Below are 17,270 nucleotides of genomic sequence, written 5' to 3'. Positions count from 1 at the left end.
GATCTTGTCACAGGGAATTTCAAAGCCTTGGGAGTGGGGAGGTAAAAAGCTAGATCAGTCAGATCATTTTATATTAAATCGCTGGGCTGAATTCTGCCAGGATTTGGGAATATTTTCATAACAGCTTTTGGTTAGGTATTATTTGTATCCCTATAGTGGAAAAAATACTGTTACCAGTCTTACTTTTAAAAAGTACTCAGTGTAGCACTTAATTCTTTTCCACCTTGTCATATTAATTTATTATGCCCAGTCTTGCCAAGCTAAAACAAACAAAAAAACACTGGTGGAGGCGAGGATGTTGGGAAAGCTGTAGAAGGCAAGAAGGGTCTAGTATCCCCCAAGGTTTTTTTTTCCTCCAGAAAAGAACATCAGAGGGCCTGGCAGATGGTGGAAACGGTGGACCACTTAGGAAAAAAGAAAAGCCCACTTACCTTGTTTCCTGTAAGTCTTAAACATAGTTCATTTTCATTTTATGTGGATGATACTAAGACGTCTGACCATTTCTTTGATAGAATAAATACAAAATCTTAAGATTTTTTTGGAAAAGAAGCCATTAGCATTTATTAATGAATCCTATTGAGATGTTTCATAAAGAGAAATATGTGTTCCTAGCAAACTCCGTCTCCAGACTGCAAATCAGCCTTTGCTTGTCACGATTCCACACTAAGTTTCTGTATTAAATTAGATCAAGGGCTTTCAGACTTGATTTGAACACCTATGGAACAGTGCTTAGAGGCCTTAAATTTTAAAAAGGCATAAATAAATAAAATGCCTTAAACAAAATAAAGGCAGATTTGTTTACTTTTATTTGCACTCTCACTTCGCAGCTTCACCATGACTGACATAGTATAGAGATTAGAGAACTTCAAAGCTTTGAAAAAAAATCTGTTGTTTACTTTTTTCCTCATAAAAGTAATCCTTGGTTAACCACCAATAGAAATAGCATTTCTAACCCTGAAGGGGCTCCCTCTTACCACCTGGTGTTTCTGAGCCCTCATTATTTGTGGGAGCAGTGAGGTGTGGCTGTTTTATAAACAGCCTACTGCTTCCACCCCCTGCCCCCCAAAAGACTGAAGGATAAAGGAGAGACGATCATATTCTAGAGCAGAAAATGCATCCCACAACTACTCCCCTCCATGAGCACACGCAAAAATTAAGACTGCAGTGTCATCTACCCAAAATGAAAAGTAAAAGTCCAAATGGCTTTACAGTTGAAAGCATTCTTGTTGGGTGCTGAATAACTCATTTTCTTGAAGTAAAGAGCTGCTTTGAGTGAAATCTCTGACACCGATACTACGTACAAAAGATAGTCCTTTACCAGGAAAGTTAAGGCTTTACAGTCTAAACGGGGGTTAGCTTTGGGTGCTAAAATTAATCATGTATGTAATGGTAATAACATCACTCAGAAAAGACCATCATCGATGGTCTTAATTAAACAAACAGCAGTCTGTATAAAAATGCCATGTATCATTTACTCTTTTTGTATATTCTGTACAACTGGCAGGAGAGGCTTATGTGGTAGCACAAACCAGGTGGGAATTTTGTAAAGAAGTCCAAGTAGGTGTTAGCGGCACCAAAAGTAATATGGTCCTAAACACCCAAAATAAAAATATGAAAAGTCAGTCTGACCTCTGAACAGTATGAAATACCAGAGATCAGGGCTTTAGAAGTAGCTCTGGAGCGGCTCTCCCAGGATCGTTTCCAGCCGCTGAACAGTCTTCTGGCACTGATGCTCCACCTCTTCACATTCATCTAAAAACAAAATCAAAATGAGTCAGTCTTCCTGCCTCAGTTCTCAGAGCCTGGTTCCTCACATCTCACATTCGCTGGCCGTCAGTCAGAAGAGAGAAATGAAGCACAGTCCTGAGGTGGAAGCCATCCTGGAAACCCCTCCTCTGCCTTCCTCCCTCCTGCCTTCATTCCCTTCCTTCGGTCTAGGACTAGGGAAGCAGAATAAGACAGACCCCAAAAAGTGGTGCACAAACGAAAATTCCAGATGCCTAGCGATGCCACTCTTAGTAGTTCACACAGCCCCTGTCCAAGAGGGAGGAAACAAAGATGCAGGCACCTGGTTTTGGATCAGCAGTGAATCGCTAACGTGAAGGCATCTGTCTACTCGCCTCCATCACCCGGCTAATAAGCTGCACTGTTATTTCTTGGGCTGCGTGGTGGCACAGTGCTCGTTCTGCCGTCGGTCCAGAACTGTGCAAACCTGGACTTAAACCCCAGTTCCACCTGTCACGCATTTTTATCAGCTAGATTACTTAATCTCTTAAAGCCTCTAGTTTTTTCCTTTATAAAAGGGAGATAACGGCATATGCCTTGTGAGGATTAAGGACATCATCCACGTAGAGCACAGAGTAAGTGCTGGTCATTAACAGGCAGCCACCCCATTGCAGCCTTAGTGGCACTGGATGTTTTGGTATAATAACCCTATATCTGTGGACCAAAATATTCAATCACAGACATGCGTGAGGTTAAAGAAAAACAGTATCATAGTCTGCACCGTCAGCAAAAAAACACAAAAGTAAAGATAGTGAGATTATGCTATAAACAAATCTCAAATGACAATGAGGCAGCCCGAGCACCCCACTCAAACCAGGAGCTCAGCCTCTGCACAGAGGGCTGGAGACATGAGCTCATCACAGGCTATCCAAATGTGCATTCTCATTGGGCACATTCCCACAGAAGTTCACTCTAATTATTTCTTAATAGTTTGGGAATTACCTTCCATCAATTCAGCTAAGAAAGGAATGGATTCTGGTAACAAGACGATATAATTCTCTCTTAGTTTTTCAGCCAGTGCCAGCACCGTAATCAGAGCAGCAAATCGAACCTGAAAGGGATAAAAAAGGTGAAGAATAATTAAAAAAAAAAAAAAACTAGTATTCTTGTATTACTTTATGATCTAACTTGAGATGAGCTCCGAATTTTAAACTGTTAGCCTCACGTGAGTTTATTTCACTTTCTGGCCAACTTTCATCTTGGAATACCAGTTTGTTTAACAATTCGGGATCCATCTATAATATGGGCAACCTTATATTTCAATCTGTGTTCTAGAATTACAAGCCTTTCATGTGAATGTCTTTTTATAACATTTTTCTTAAACCAGTAAAAATGCCACCTGCAAATTCAAGTGTGTCATCAAATGTGACTGCACTGGAGCCGCCAGCTGGCCTGGCCGCTGGTGATGCTGACCTGGCAGGACCGCGTCCCCAGCCACTGCAGGCAGGACTCCCGTCCTCAGGACCCTGACTGGGGTCACAGTGTGGTTGTGTGAGGGGCCAGGCGCCGGCTCTACACCCCCACCTCAGCCTGACTAAAAAACACACTCATTGTGTCATAAATGTCCTAGTTTTGGAACTTAAAAGATTGGAGTGTTGCTCACGACTTGTCTCTGACAAGGAATGCAACCAGTTGTTTGTTTTGTTAGTGATTCACTTTGAAACAAAAGCTATGTTAGTCTTCTTTCTGGTTTTGGGTAATTCTGGTTTGGATAGAGCAAAGTGAGTTGTTGAAAAAACGTTTGTTACTGCCTATGTTCAATCAGGATTTTCTTGATATTGTACAATCAAAACAACATATTACAAAACAACAAATTTAATGCTGCAACTTTGTTAAGATCCTACAATTTAAAATTTGGGGGTTCCCATCCATACATCTGTGAAGAAGAATTAGCATAATAAGAAGAAAAATACATTTTGTTAATTACATTTTACTTCCAAGACCTTTCAAGCCAATGTAGAAAAAGAAAACTTTGGGCACTGTGATCCTTTCATGTGTAAAAAGGAAACTGAACTAGAAAAAATTAAAGTAATAAAAACATTAATCTGAAAAATAATAAATAAATAAAATTTGGGGGTTCATCGGAACAGCCTCATTGTTTTCATTACTTCCTAATAAATGCTGTGAATTTCAACTAATAAATTTATTAACAAAATTCTGCTTCAGTCTGTTTTATCCCCTGAGGTTCTAGTGTGATAATTAGCTTGAGGAATGGCAATTCATTGCTAGAACAGTTTGAAAACTTCCAAACTTCCGCTCATTCCCCCCGCCCCCCACGTTAATGGGCATCAACCGCTAGCCCTTACCGTGCGTTACTCCACCAAGTCCTATACCTGAGATCGATACACAACAGGGACTCTGCTCTAACTCAAAGGAATGTTCTGTAGACAAAGCATGCTGTCTCTGGGAGCACACTGACATTTAAATGGTGCATAAGAAACATGAGGAATTCAAGTCTTTTCAATATTTAAAAGTGTAAAGTATTTTAGTGCTCGTGCCTAGCACACCATGGGGGTGGGGGAGGACTGCCATTATTTATAAATGGCCTGTAAGAGAAAACCAAGTTTCCCAGGCTCAACCTTCTGCCTGACACAGCCAAACCCTGGTGCTAGAAGACACCCAGCAGTGCAGACCGGTGAGGCCCCAGGGAGAGCGCACAGCATCCCTGCTGGCCCTGCGGCTCCTAACCTTGGGTGAGGAGTCCCTCATCTTCAGCAGGATCTGGTAGTTCAGTGGTTTCCAAAGCGAGTCGTCTGCCATGGCCACTGCGAACTGTGCAAGGCACGGGATCAGGTGCTTCGTCACCCGTTCCTGGAACGTCTCTTCTCCTCCAAGCCTGTTTTCCAGCTGTTAACAGTGAGACAAGGACTGAGCAACGGGTCTCATTGCTGTTTGAGAAAATACTCAATGTATATAGTACTTTACTACCCTTCCTGGGATCAGCAGGCTCAAAAACCAAGGTGCTGTTTAGTCTCAAAAACCAGGTACTATTTGCTCTCAAGAGAAAGAGAGCAAATTTACTACCTTATAAGAACTCAAATGGAATCACAGCGCTTAGCATCATCCCTTTCCCCCTGCAGAACCTCTCAGAGGAGGGCAGCCAGACCCTGACACATTCTCAATGAACCCAGTTTTTAAGAATTAAAAACTTAACACACCTTACATCATATCTCTTATTTGAAAATATTTAAAGTAAAACTCGGTAAATGCCGCTACAAAGATAAGTTATTAATATATCCATGAAAAATGAGAAATCAATTTTGAAATAAAAATTTCATGAAAAGGAAAAACACACCAGCAAACTGTGGTTCTGGTTGATATAAACCCCGCAGGCATGTAACACTGATGGCTTCCTTATCTTTTAACAAAAGATCATTCCACTGGTTACCTGATCCACCAGGGGCATCATCAAGGCTTCTGCTCTCTCTCTACTTAGAAAATGCTGGGTGTCAAAGAGGAAGATTTTATATAAACAGTTCAGAATAAACTGCAGTAGCAAGCAGCACTTTTCAGGGTCACTTTCAGAGTCAAAAAACGCTTCATCTGTAGATAGGGGAGAGAAACAAATGGAAACAAAAATAACAAAAAACTGAATTTCACAATTTGATCTCCAGTGTTTAACTTCAAATCGCTATTAACAGAACTATAACCAGAAGGTTATTTCTAAAATGATCTAGAAATCACAATCAGGATGAAGGCAGAGCACAAATTAAATGGACGGTCTCGCGGGGGAGTGATCTGTTCTTTCAGAGTTGTTAAGATTTTTGGTTATTAAAGGCTTCCCTGGAGGCGCAGCGGTTGAGAGTCCACCTGCCGATGCGGGGGACGCAGGTTCGTGCCCCGGTCCGGGAAGATCCCACATGCCGCGGAGCGGCTGGGCCCGTGAGCCATGGCCGCTGAGCCTGCGCGTCCGGAGCCTGTGCTCCGCAACAGGAGAGGCCACAACAGTGAGAGGCCCGCGTACCGCGGAAAAAAAAAAAAAAAAAAAGATTCTTGGTTATTAAGATTGCTTAGTTTGGCAAGTAGACTGCTTATTAGCATTAAAAAATAAACCAGTCTTAATGTTTTAGAGTTACTTCCAATAACACAGGACTGCCCATTTATTCTTCCTCCCAAGTGAGTCAGTTAATAACATTAATTAACTGCTAAAGGAAAAGTGCTAAAACACTTCAGTGTCTGACAACTGACTATAAAGAATTCACCTTCCTTACACTTACTGCATCTCGCTAAGGTGCACAGAGCAAGGGCACCAGCTGACCTGGAGTCAGCTACCTACCTGTTTTGGAGATGTTCACCTGGTTCAAGGTGTCAGCAAAAGGCTTCACTAAGTGGCCAGCAAACAGGGTAAAAAGCCCTTTCAGTTTTTCAGCAATGCAATCTGCCAAGTTGTAAAATGTCAACAGTCTGTCCTTTGGGGCGTCCTCTGTTTTAGCCCAATCAAACAGCTAAAAAACAAAGTAGCATTAGTTTCTTCTTCAGATCTTATAACTGATACGTGAGTAAAAGGAGAAGTAGAGGAAAAGAGCTCACCTTGAAGAACAGGGGTCTGAATGTGACCTCAGAAAGTTTTACAACCATGGCCATGAGACAGTCAATGATGTAATTTTCCGTTTTTCCAATTTCCTCCAGATCATTCTGAAAACAGAAAAGCTGATTTGTTAGCCAGAGTAGTGATATCTAGCCCTACCTTTGACAAGTACAACAGGTCTGAGTCAGGTGAGAAGTTTAGAACGGGGCGTCGGGGGCAGGGAACACGCCTACCTCAGAGTGCTGGGCGCGGAAGTCCAGGGCCTCCAGGAAGAACGTGGTGAGCTGGGGCTGGTGGGAGGCGAGCTCCTCCTTCCTCATCACCCCGATGTGCTCGCACAAGATGCTCATAAATGGGCCCATGAGATTCTGAAAACACAGTCAAGAGACATGCCAATTGTTAATATTTCTCTAGTTCATTAATGCATTTATAATGGAATTAAACCACCATATTCTTCTTTAAGTGAAAATCTAAACATTTCAGTACCACATCTCCCTCCTCCAAAGTCTAATACCCAGTACGGTCTAACCTTCCAGTTCTTCTCAATCTGCTTGTATGTCTTGTTGATGGCTGGCAGTAAGACTCGGGGTGACAGCGTGGTAGCCAGGGTCTTTTTAAGGGACATGAGATGGACATTAGCCTGGGAGGCAGGAGCCATTTCACTAGTGACTTTCTCCAAGTGAATCACCTGTAGGAATATAACAACAACGATCAAGGCCACCACGGGTCCTCGCCGGGAGCATCTGTCTACACGCTTACAGAAAGTCCTGGTAAGGATGGAAAAGCCAGTCCAAACGCTGGTGACTGGGAAAGCTCAGTGCACTCAGCATCAACACAGGATTCCTTTTAATGCCAACCCCGAATGTTAAAATAAAATAAATAAAAATAAAAATTTATTTGTAGTATTTAATATAAATTAAATAGATAAAAATGGACAGATGCCTCTTTCCAAGAGGGAGTCAGGGATGCAGGCAGATGGTGGAAGGCAGGACACAGAGCTCTCAGAACGACCATCTTAGAGAACAGGAATCCGGGGCCCGTGAGGAGAGACAGTCACGTTCTCCTTTGCTGAAGAATCTAGAAAGCTCCTCAGATGCAGAGGCCCCTTTCTATAAGAAGTCTACCTTCAAGGCCTGGCTGGAGAGTATGTGAATCGGTTAAGTCATCTGCATCATGGCACTTAAGGCTCCTAACTTCATAAACGGCCAGTGATCAATGCAACAGCACGGGGCGGGGCAGGAGGCCACTCTCGGGCATTTGCATTCAGTTGGAAATGCCATTAGCCCGCCATCTGGACTGCAACACAGGCATTCCGCCCTGACAGACGCCTTAGGGTCGTGAAGAACTAAGTGGGCATGCCTGTTTCTACAAGAAGCTCTACCAGACCAAGGCCAAGGAGCTCACGGGGGGGAAAGCAATGAAATACATCCTGCAAAGTCAAAAAAGAGAAGAGCCTCATGACAGAGTGACACCCATACCAACGTCACGACTAAACAGGAGGGATGATGGCAGTGAAAAAGGGACACATTCACTAAAAACAAGCACCTCTTTTCAGAAATAAGAATCCTCCTGCCAAACGAAAGACGTCAAGCACAAATAAAACAATCAAATCTGTAAGCTTTCCCCTTCCCCCCCTGTGGTCACCAGCTCACCTGCAACAAGACATCTTCCAGGTAGGGGCTGATGAAGTGCGGCAGGGTCCCAGCCACCTTCTGCAGGGCCACCAGGGCGCTGAGCAGGTAGACCTCGCCCGAGGCCAGGTCGCGGGCGCGCCTCATGGTTGTCAGTAATGGCGGCATCAGGCTGGAAAGAAAGGGCACAAGTTTCTTTGAGGAGAACGGAGCAGAAGTCACTCAGCAAAAATCCAAATAACCGTGTCCGTTACATCTCTGACGTCCCACAAAACGTCTACACGGTTTACGTGACCGAAAGCGAGAGCTCTCCCAGTGCCCACAGTACTGACACAACATCACCTTAAATAACACCACCACCTTGCAGTTTAACACTTGCTGTGTGTCGGGCAAAAAAGCCCTGCACGCACTGCCCCACGGGCATCCTGCGAGGTTGGTGCTGCCTCGATTTGTAGACGGCAAATCTCTAACAGGCTGCGTAACCCTGGCCAGCTGGCGAGGCTGCACGCTGGCAAACACCAGAGCCGACGAGAGAGCCAGCACCTGGCAGCTGTGGCCCAACCGGCTGGGCCCCTCTACGAAGCAGTGTTGTCACCTACTGCTTCCGAGGAACGCTAGTCAAAGGGGAGCAAAAACTGGGGGACAATACACATCAGGTAAACGAGAATGTTATTATTTTCCGGTTTGAAGAAAAGGTCACTTCTCTAACAAATCTAATTTTATGAAACTTCTACTGACACTCGGGAAAAAGTCATTAAGGTTTTATTTTCCAGCTGATACCAGAAACCTCGTGCGGTGGTCTTGTGTCCGGTCCCCTCGACATACCTGGGGAGCTGAGGGATGGCCAGGGCTTCCAGCGTGGAGATCACCTCGGCCACACACAGCAGGGCACCCCCCAGGACGTTCTTCTCCTCCTTTGTTCCTAGAGCAGTCAGCCTCACGGCAGTGTTCAGCACAGGGACAAAAGGCTCTGGATTTTCTGCACCAAAATTCTTGCATAGAAGCTTTAAGGTGTATAAAGCTGTCTGTCTGTTGATTGGTTGTTCTTCTAATGTCTTTCTTTTATGCTTCACCATGGCCACAAGGACTGGGACCAGTTCCAGGAAGTGGTAAACCTGAAAAAGACAGCCCACCGTCCCACATAATTAAAGCTACAAACAAAATGCTAGTCCTTTTCTCCAGTTTTACTGCTTGAGACTCTGCCTAAATGGAGATCAGACCAAGACGTCCTGCGCCACACGATTAAACACAAGCGACCTTTTCTCCATCTGCTTTATTTACTGATAAATGGACGCATGCGCTTGTGACCAATTCTGTATGTATATAAAGCACCCTACCCGTGTGGAGTGAAAGAGGATTAGAATCGTGCTAAGGTTAAGGCAACATATGGTCCATATTCAGCAAGAATACTGCGAGGGTGCAATTCCACTCTAAGAGCTCTTATGACACGTATATACGTGGCTCCTATCAAAATTAGCATCACATTTTAAACACACACGCATCACAGCATTGTATTTGGATAATAATACACTTATTTAAATTGTACCGCTGGAGAAACTTCAAGCAGTTAAATGCAGCTCTGATAAAGCAAAGAATGGGAAATGGGTCTGTAGCACAGTCTTCACTTACAATTTTCTTCTTCCAGGAGGTTTTCTGCTGTAATTTGTTGTTCAAAAGATCCAAAGCTTTCCGGCGAACAGAGGGCAGTGGGTTCTCCAGCAGCCCTCTGATCACAGGGATGAAGGTTTCTGTGGGCAGCAAGGCATTGACCTACACAGCAGTTTTACATTTAACAAAAAAGGAAAATAAAAAATACAAAAGGGAAGATGACTCATTTAAGACAGACTTCCATTCGCTGCACACCTTCTAGGTGTGAGGCATTTTCACTCACTATCTAGTTGTTAGACTAACCTTTTAGGGAGGCATTACTAACCACATTTATCAAACAACAACAAAAGGATGCTCACGCTAAGTGAACTGCTCAATGCCATGGAGCTAAGCAATTCAGCTAGATCTTAAACAGTGGTCTTGGCCAGTGATTTTACTGATGAACTAGAAACTCCACTGAATAGGTATCTTTTATTCCACTTGAATAAAGCGAACATTATACAGCGGGACATGAATCAATATTTAAAGCATCATATTTATTGAGGCACATGTTCTCATAATTGGTAGGGAAACAACTGTTTTCCAGATAAAATGATCTCCAGTCATCAAGAGATTCTTTTCCAAGAAGAATCTGGACTGCCTTCTGTTAAGCTATTGCTAAGTTTACTCTTAAAGTAAAACTTTCTGTTGAATAACTTTACGGTGACATAGAACAGCAACAAAACACAGAAGACAGGGAGAAATAAACACCCACCTTGTCCAGCAGGTCGTAAGCTTTACTGAGGAGTGCTCGCCAAAACTTCCCGGTGAGCTTGTCTGCGTTTCTTTCCATGGACTGTGCTACAGCATTAATGTAGCCCAGAACCATTTCCAGCAACCTGAAACACAGGAGACTCATGAGAGAGTCTTGTGTACTATTCTTCCAGCTTTTTGATTAAAAGTTTGAAATTATTTTCAAATACGAATTTTAAAAAGTAACATACCTCTGTTCAAGGCCTGTCAACACCTGAGGACCGCCACTTTCAACTACCTAATTTTTAAAGAAGGCATCATTAGAACAATATGACAGCCGATGATGAAAAATCATTTGAAGTGCAATGAAACATCAGAGACCGACCAACTCACTCCCCAGTGTTTTCTGACATTACAATTTAATCAGGTCCAGATCACCCCGTCATACTGTAATAACTCCATTTCCCTTAATTTAATTAGTCTTTTCACTTATTTTGATTACATTCTATAGATATTCAAACTATCTGTAAAGTACTACAAAGATTCAGAAAAATACAGCAAACGATTAACACCTATTAGTTTTCTAAAGTGCTAATCTTTCGTTAGCCCGTATCTAATTTTAAGATATTAAACTTAAGGACACAGCTGTAGTCCCCTCTGTATCGTTCCCTAATCCCAATCTCCTTCCACCCCAAGCCCCACAAACTTGCATCTGTGGCTGAATGTTATCAAAGAGTACGTATCAGCCGGCAACATGCTTTCTTGATTATATTAGATTTTTGAGATCTATCTATGGTAACTTATGTTGTTCTAGTTCATTCGTTTTAACTGCACACAGTATTCCTCTCCATGCACCACAACTTATTTATTCATTCACCTCTCTTGGTAGATATTTAGTTTTATGGCCCTTTTTTTTCCCCCTTTAGTAACAGTGCTAAAAAAGAACCTTTCTCCTTGAGCATCTAGGCAAGTTTTCATAGAGAAAGGAAACTGCTAGATAGCAGGGGTGAGCATCTTCACTTTGAATGGACACTGCCCCGCACTTTCTGAAGTGGCTGTACCAACTCCTGCTACCCATCACTGTACAAAAATGACCGTGTCCCCCCAGCCTTGCCACTTCCTGTATTAACAACTTTAAACTTCCTGCCAGTTTGATAACATCATGGTGGTATCCTCTATAATCTGAATTTTCCTTCTTACTAGGGAGGTTGTTTTGTCACATTGGCCATTTGTGATTCCTCTTCAATGAATTCATATTCTTTGCCAGTTGTCCTAACAGAAACGGATACTTCTTGATTTATAAACAGCAATACCCTTCTTTTAGTCTGTGGCTTTCTTTTCATTGTTTATGGTGGCTTTTGGTTCAAGTTCTTAAGAAATTCTTTTCCACCCTCCAGGTACAACGATGTTTTTCCCTTGGTTTTCTTCTCAAAGTGCTAAGTAATTCTTTTCACACTGAAGTTTTTAATCCACCTAAAACTGTCTTTTGTTTATATGTAAGATCAGTCTTTCTTCCCCCCACTTGGAAAACAGACCATGCCAGCTCTAGTTCTTGGACCTTTTCTCGCCCCACTGCCATGTGGTGCTACCAGCCATGGAGCACGTTTCTTACATCACATGGGTGTGTCCGCCTGATGTCCAGTCACACTGACCTGCCTGCGTGCTTGGGAAGCACCGCTGTTCTCGGCAAGCCTGCTGGACACAGAGCAATGTCTACGCTGATCACTCTCAAGTCCAATCACACTGACCCGCCCGCGTGCTTGGGAAGCACCGCCGTCCTCGGCAAGCCTGCTGGACACAGAGCAATGTCTACGCTGATCACTCTCAAGTCCAATCACACTGACCCGCCCACGTGCTTGGGAAGCACCGCCGTCCTCGGCAAGCCTGCTGGACACAGAGCAATGTCTACGCTGATCACTCTCAAGTGAGCTTGCTGAGCTAATTACCAGTTCTACAAGTTCATCAAGTCTCTTTTTTTCTGATTCTTACACTTCATTTCTTTTGCTGAGTAGGAATAGTGACAGAGGGCACTTTTGTTCCAGACTTTAACAGGCACATGTTAATGTCTCATCATGAAGTGTGCTGTAAACCACAGGCTTCTGACGGATGTCTTTATCAGGCTGAGAAGTTCTGTCCATCTCACAGTGGTGAGGATTATTTTGCTGAAATCAAGAATAAGCGCTGGATTCACTAAATTCTTTCTCTAAATATTTCAATGATCATAGGTTTCCCCCCCGGATCTGTTCATGCATTATAACAGAAACAGAATACAGATATTTGAATGCTCAGCCATTCTTACGTTCCTGATCATGACCCTGGATTCTCCTGTTTCTTTATTTCTTCATTTTGTTTCTGTATTTCCTTCTTTCTCTCTAATTTAAAGTTTAGCACACAAACAGAAAGGTGCACGAATCATGTGTGTAGAGCTCACTATATTTGGGTAAAGAAACAGCATGTTATCAGCACCTCAGAATCCTTCCGCTACTTGACCCTGCCCTTTCCTCCTTCCCAAAGATAGAACTGTTGTTACGTCTAAAACCACAGGTGTGCTTTGCCTGTTTCTGAACTTCATACAACCGGAATCACAGGATGCATTCCTGTGTGTCTGCCTTCTCTCCTTCGATGTTATGCTGATGAGTCACCAGATAGCTGTGTGTCACTGAGGTTCACCCACGTCCAGCTATGACGAGACGCTCTGTCCACTCCACTGATGATGGACACTTGGGTTGTGGCCAGTTCTGGGCACCATGAACAATGCTACCACGAACATTCTTGTCGACGTCTTTTGGTGCACATGTTCACACACTTCTGCGGGTATATACCACTTGAGAACAGAACTGCTGAGCCACAGGGTTTACGTATATACAGTCTTGGTAGATCGTGCCCAACGGGTGTTCATGTTGAGGTGAAGAGCACTACCTGTTTCTATTACAGGCATGCCTCACGTTTTCATGAGAGACTTGCCGAGCTGTTTTTACTAGCCTAAAACACAGTTCCTTCAGAAAAAGCAAACACATTGAAAGAACATCTCACCTTTCTGATAAAATTATTGGAAGCCAGGAGCTGAGACATGAAGGACACTGACAAAAATTTAAAATGCCGCAGTTGCTTGCTAGTGTGAGCATCTATGTTAAAAACCTGGAGCATTTCTTCTTGTGATTCGCTCTTGTAAGATACTGATATGGGAAGGGTTTCTGAAAAAGAGCAACAAAACAAGTGACCTCACTCATCTTCGACCTGATTCTTTGGTATATAGATACAGACATAATGAGCAGGGTAATTTGAATCTGAATTCAAATTTGAATCCCACATTCAAATGCATACAATTTTTAGAGAGAAATCTGTTACTCTGTTATACACATAATATACAACATGTATATTATTATACATATGCATGTGTATATATAATTTGTTATACCCAGTTTTTCCTCTTCTAAATCAGTGAAAGATAGGAGTATATTTACCAAGAAAGTACCCAAACAGCCCTGAGAATAGAGTATGTAAGACAAAACCAACCAAACAAAAAATAAGGTAACTGAGACAAATAAATAGAAGACAAAGATACTGCAAAAGGAGTCTGAACTGGCTTCATGCCCCATTTCCAAAGCTGCAGAGACATTTACTTTGATGGCCCACAACAGACTAAAGGAGGGTCATCCCTTGCCTTCAACATTTAACCCTAAAAGCTGCAGATGTCTGTCCTAAAACTCTGTAGAATCCCACATTCAAATGTATCAAATATGAAAGGGGTTGGGGTGCCATGGCTGGGGGTCCGTGGTGGGCCACTTAAAAACCACTGTCCTAGAGAGTGACTCAGAATGAAGGCTTCGTCCTCAGCACGTCACCACACACAGCTCACCGGCGCCTCCCAGCTCTGTCCCTCCCAAACCGGGCCAAGCAGGGCAGACAAGGTAAAGGGCCGGTCACCCAGACAACAGTCCCTGCGGAGTCTTCAGACCCTTCTTTCTAATGTACCTCACTGTTCTGCTCCAAAGGGCAGAGAACTAAGAACAGTCAACACGTCAGCCCTTTCTTAAGCCAACCTCATTGGTGCTGTAATTAGCGGAATTTTCTTCAAGACCCCTACGTGATAAAATTTTCATATTTAGTTACCACTGCTGTGGTACCTGCTTTATTTTTCTTCTTATAAAGGTCTTCACGGGAACTCCCTGGCGGGCCAGTGGTTAGGACTCTACGCTTTCACTGCCGTGGCCCAGGTTCAATCCCTGGTTGGGGAACTAAGATCCCTCAAGCCGCACGGCGAGGACAAAAAACAAAAAAAAAAGCTTCACATTTTAAGGAGAAACTAAGATACAGCTAATAAGATGCTGCTAACTTGCTGTCACTTTACCATCAATTCATCCCAGACACTTGGAACACTCCACAGCCCACACAGAGGCACAGAGGCACAGAGGTCTGAAAGTCAACGTGTGAGGAACAGCAAGCAGAAATCCCACTTACTGTTTTCCATAAACATTTGAGAAGATAACAACCGTATACTCGAATAAAAATTACTAACTTTAAAAAATCCTTCTAAGGACGCACCATGGGTTCTGAAGACAAGCTGCATTACCTTCTGCCTCTCTCAAGCTTCCAGATTAAACAGTAATTAACATCGGACTTAATGCCCACCTTCTTTTTCCTCTGGCAGCTTCATTAAGTACTCAAGGATATTCATCAAGCTTTGGATCTGATGCTGCACAGTAAATTCACAACAGACTGAAATCCAAAATTCAGTGTCTGCCTCTAAAACAGCATCCTGTGTAGAGGAGAGAAACAGGTCGTAAACTGCGCCTCTCCGATTTATGCTACTTAGTAGGTACAAATAAGGGAAACGTTTTAGAAGTACTTCTTCACACAGAAAGCCACTCCACGCTGTTCCTTATGGTCACGTGTATGACCAGAGGAATCAGGTACTGAGCTTCTTACATAAAAAAGCCAATTATGAGGCATAATTCCAGGATAAACTGCATTATGATATCTGGCGGAAATGAACATATTACTCTACTTGGAGTAGGCTCTAGATCTATTCCTGGATCCCACGTCTAAGAAGCCATTTAAAAACAGCCCTGGACGTGTAACTTCTGCCCTCATCTCTCTTCAAAACAGGGCTCTTCAAAACTGTCACCTGCATCTCACTGACTTCAGTGACACCGACCCTCCTCCCCTGCCCCCTAAAAGGCTTCAACACCATGTTCAGGACACAGCTTAATTCCTGTACAGCTGTCCTCTTTGGGGCTTAATTAAAATACACCCACCCAGCACGGCACCAGCCTAGTTTCTTAGAAAAGTCAAGTCGCCCTCAGGAGAAGCCCTGTTGCTCCTGAGGGTATTCAGTGGCTCAGGCTCTGGAAGCAATTTCAGAGAATGCTAGAAACACCTTTAAGAGCCCTTCTGAGCACACACCGTTAAGTAGTGCACACTAAGCACCACCAGCCCCACGTTTAAAGTGCAAAGTAACACAAAATCTGTGTGAAACACCCCCCGTTTTTCCTTGTCACCGCGCCCTACGCTCTGACCTTTTCTCCGAAGGCAGCCACCAGCACTGTTTTGGTGACATACTGTTCAAACAGCAGGAGGAGGAGAACCCAGAGGAATCTCTCTGCGCCCAGGGTGCCAACAAGCTGGACGAGGACAGGCAGGCGCCTGTGCTCGGGCACGTGGGGCAGCGCGTCTACAAACACGTTCATGATCTTGACCACGATGCCCTCCACGTTCCTCGTGACTTCTGCAGAGTCGCCACCATCAGACTGCAGGACAGCAAGCAGGGACACTGAGTAGAAGCAAATAACCCTCCGAGAGACAAGTTATGAGCAGACACGAAAAGGCCTTCAGATGTGCCCCCAAAAAGTTATCAAAGGAATTCTAATAATCAAAGACCAATCGGTAAGTATTCAAGGAGCACATATAGATTATGTCCTCGGCACTCTGTGGCCCTGAGGGGACTAGGAAGTGCACGGCGTGAGCACTTCCCCAAAGGAGATGTATCATCTCCACGAGACACAACACACTTGTGAAAAGGTTAACAGGAGGCACTAGATGGCAGATGCCAAAGACGGGCCCTGAGAGCAAGGCTGCTCTCGGGCCGTCCTGCAAAAACCAAGCAGGATTTGAGTTGTGCCTCGAGAACGGTTTCACCTGAAGAGCAGAGTGTGGCAAGGCCATCAGCTCCCTGCTGCTTTCAGAATGAAGTTCAAACCACCTGGTGTGGGTACTCAGAAGATAACAGCCTAATGGATGAAAGGATGAAGGAACAGACACCTGCACAAACGGCTAGCCCGGTGCCCCTACTTCCACCCCCTTCGGCTCTCCATGTCCCTCACACACACTGCGCACACCACCCCCAGGCCGGGACTGCCTGCCCTTTCAGGGGGCAAATCCTATCTCCTCTTCAGACCCATTCAAAGTCCACTTCTTAATAAAGTCTGTGTGGTCATCCTGGCCCACGTGGACCTTCCCCTATCCTGAACTCTTCAGTGTTTATCAAATACCACTGGCATATACCATATTAACGCATATCGTTATTTTCCTTTTTATATACGTCTCCTGTAGTGGCTAACTTGCTGGACAGAGAATACCAACCTTGTACCAAGATTAAAAGGAGGAGGTGCTGGATATGGTCATCGCTGAAATGGTCAATAGCATGAGGAAAGACAGTGACAACAGTGGGGGTAAACAGAAAACGCAAGCGGACAGCCATGCCCATTCATGTGCAAGGCTACTTTTTAGTTTCAAAGTCTTCACTCCTTGCTGAGACTAGTCCGGCAGAGACCAGGTCTCACTCATCTCTTTGTGTACTGAGCTCTCAAGGGAATGCTTGGTAAATGTTTGTTGAATTGTATGTTAACACATTTGCTCAAAACTTCCTATTTCATCGACCTACACAGGGGTCTTGTCAAACTGACGCAACGTCCTGAGATACACGGTAAATGTAAATGCACTTTGTCAGAGGAATGTTAAGGCACTTGTATAGTTATACTGGCAGT

The 17,270-nt window shown here is 43.8% G+C and overlaps 1 protein-coding gene across 5 annotated transcripts in view; it reads right to left on the bottom strand.

The window, feature by feature from the left end:
* Positions 1-1,615: 1,615 nt before the first annotated feature.
* HEATR1 (HEAT repeat containing 1) overlaps positions 1,616-17,270 on the bottom strand; it is a 47,602-nt gene continuing 31,947 nt past the window's right edge. For all 5 annotated transcript variants that reach the window (XM_079900414.1, XM_079900417.1, XM_079900415.1 and 2 more), the window contains 16 exons: positions 15,804-16,034; positions 14,917-15,043; positions 13,318-13,478; positions 10,536-10,582; positions 10,307-10,430; positions 9,574-9,714; positions 8,770-9,059; positions 7,966-8,116; positions 6,843-7,001; positions 6,547-6,681; positions 6,316-6,420; positions 6,062-6,230; positions 5,174-5,328; positions 4,474-4,632; positions 2,728-2,836; positions 1,616-1,752 (listed from right to left, as the gene is read on the bottom strand). In XM_079900414.1, coding sequence (XP_079756540.1) covers positions 1,664-1,752; positions 2,728-2,836; positions 4,474-4,632; positions 5,174-5,328; positions 6,062-6,230; positions 6,316-6,420; positions 6,547-6,681; positions 6,843-7,001; positions 7,966-8,116; positions 8,770-9,059; positions 9,574-9,714; positions 10,307-10,430; positions 10,536-10,582; positions 13,318-13,478; positions 14,917-15,043; positions 15,804-16,034 — 2,352 coding nt within the window. In that variant the 3' untranslated portion in view covers positions 1,616-1,663. The remainder of the gene's footprint in view (positions 1,753-2,727; positions 2,837-4,473; positions 4,633-5,173; positions 5,329-6,061; positions 6,231-6,315; positions 6,421-6,546; positions 6,682-6,842; positions 7,002-7,965; positions 8,117-8,769; positions 9,060-9,573; positions 9,715-10,306; positions 10,431-10,535; positions 10,583-13,317; positions 13,479-14,916; positions 15,044-15,803; positions 16,035-17,270) is intronic.

Source organism: Stenella coeruleoalba, assembly GCF_951394435.1.
Source record: "Stenella coeruleoalba genome assembly, chromosome: 16".
In the NCBI taxonomy this organism is placed as follows: domain Eukaryota; kingdom Metazoa; phylum Chordata; class Mammalia; order Artiodactyla; family Delphinidae; genus Stenella; species Stenella coeruleoalba.
This window is presented reverse-complemented; position numbering and strand designations above follow the sequence as displayed.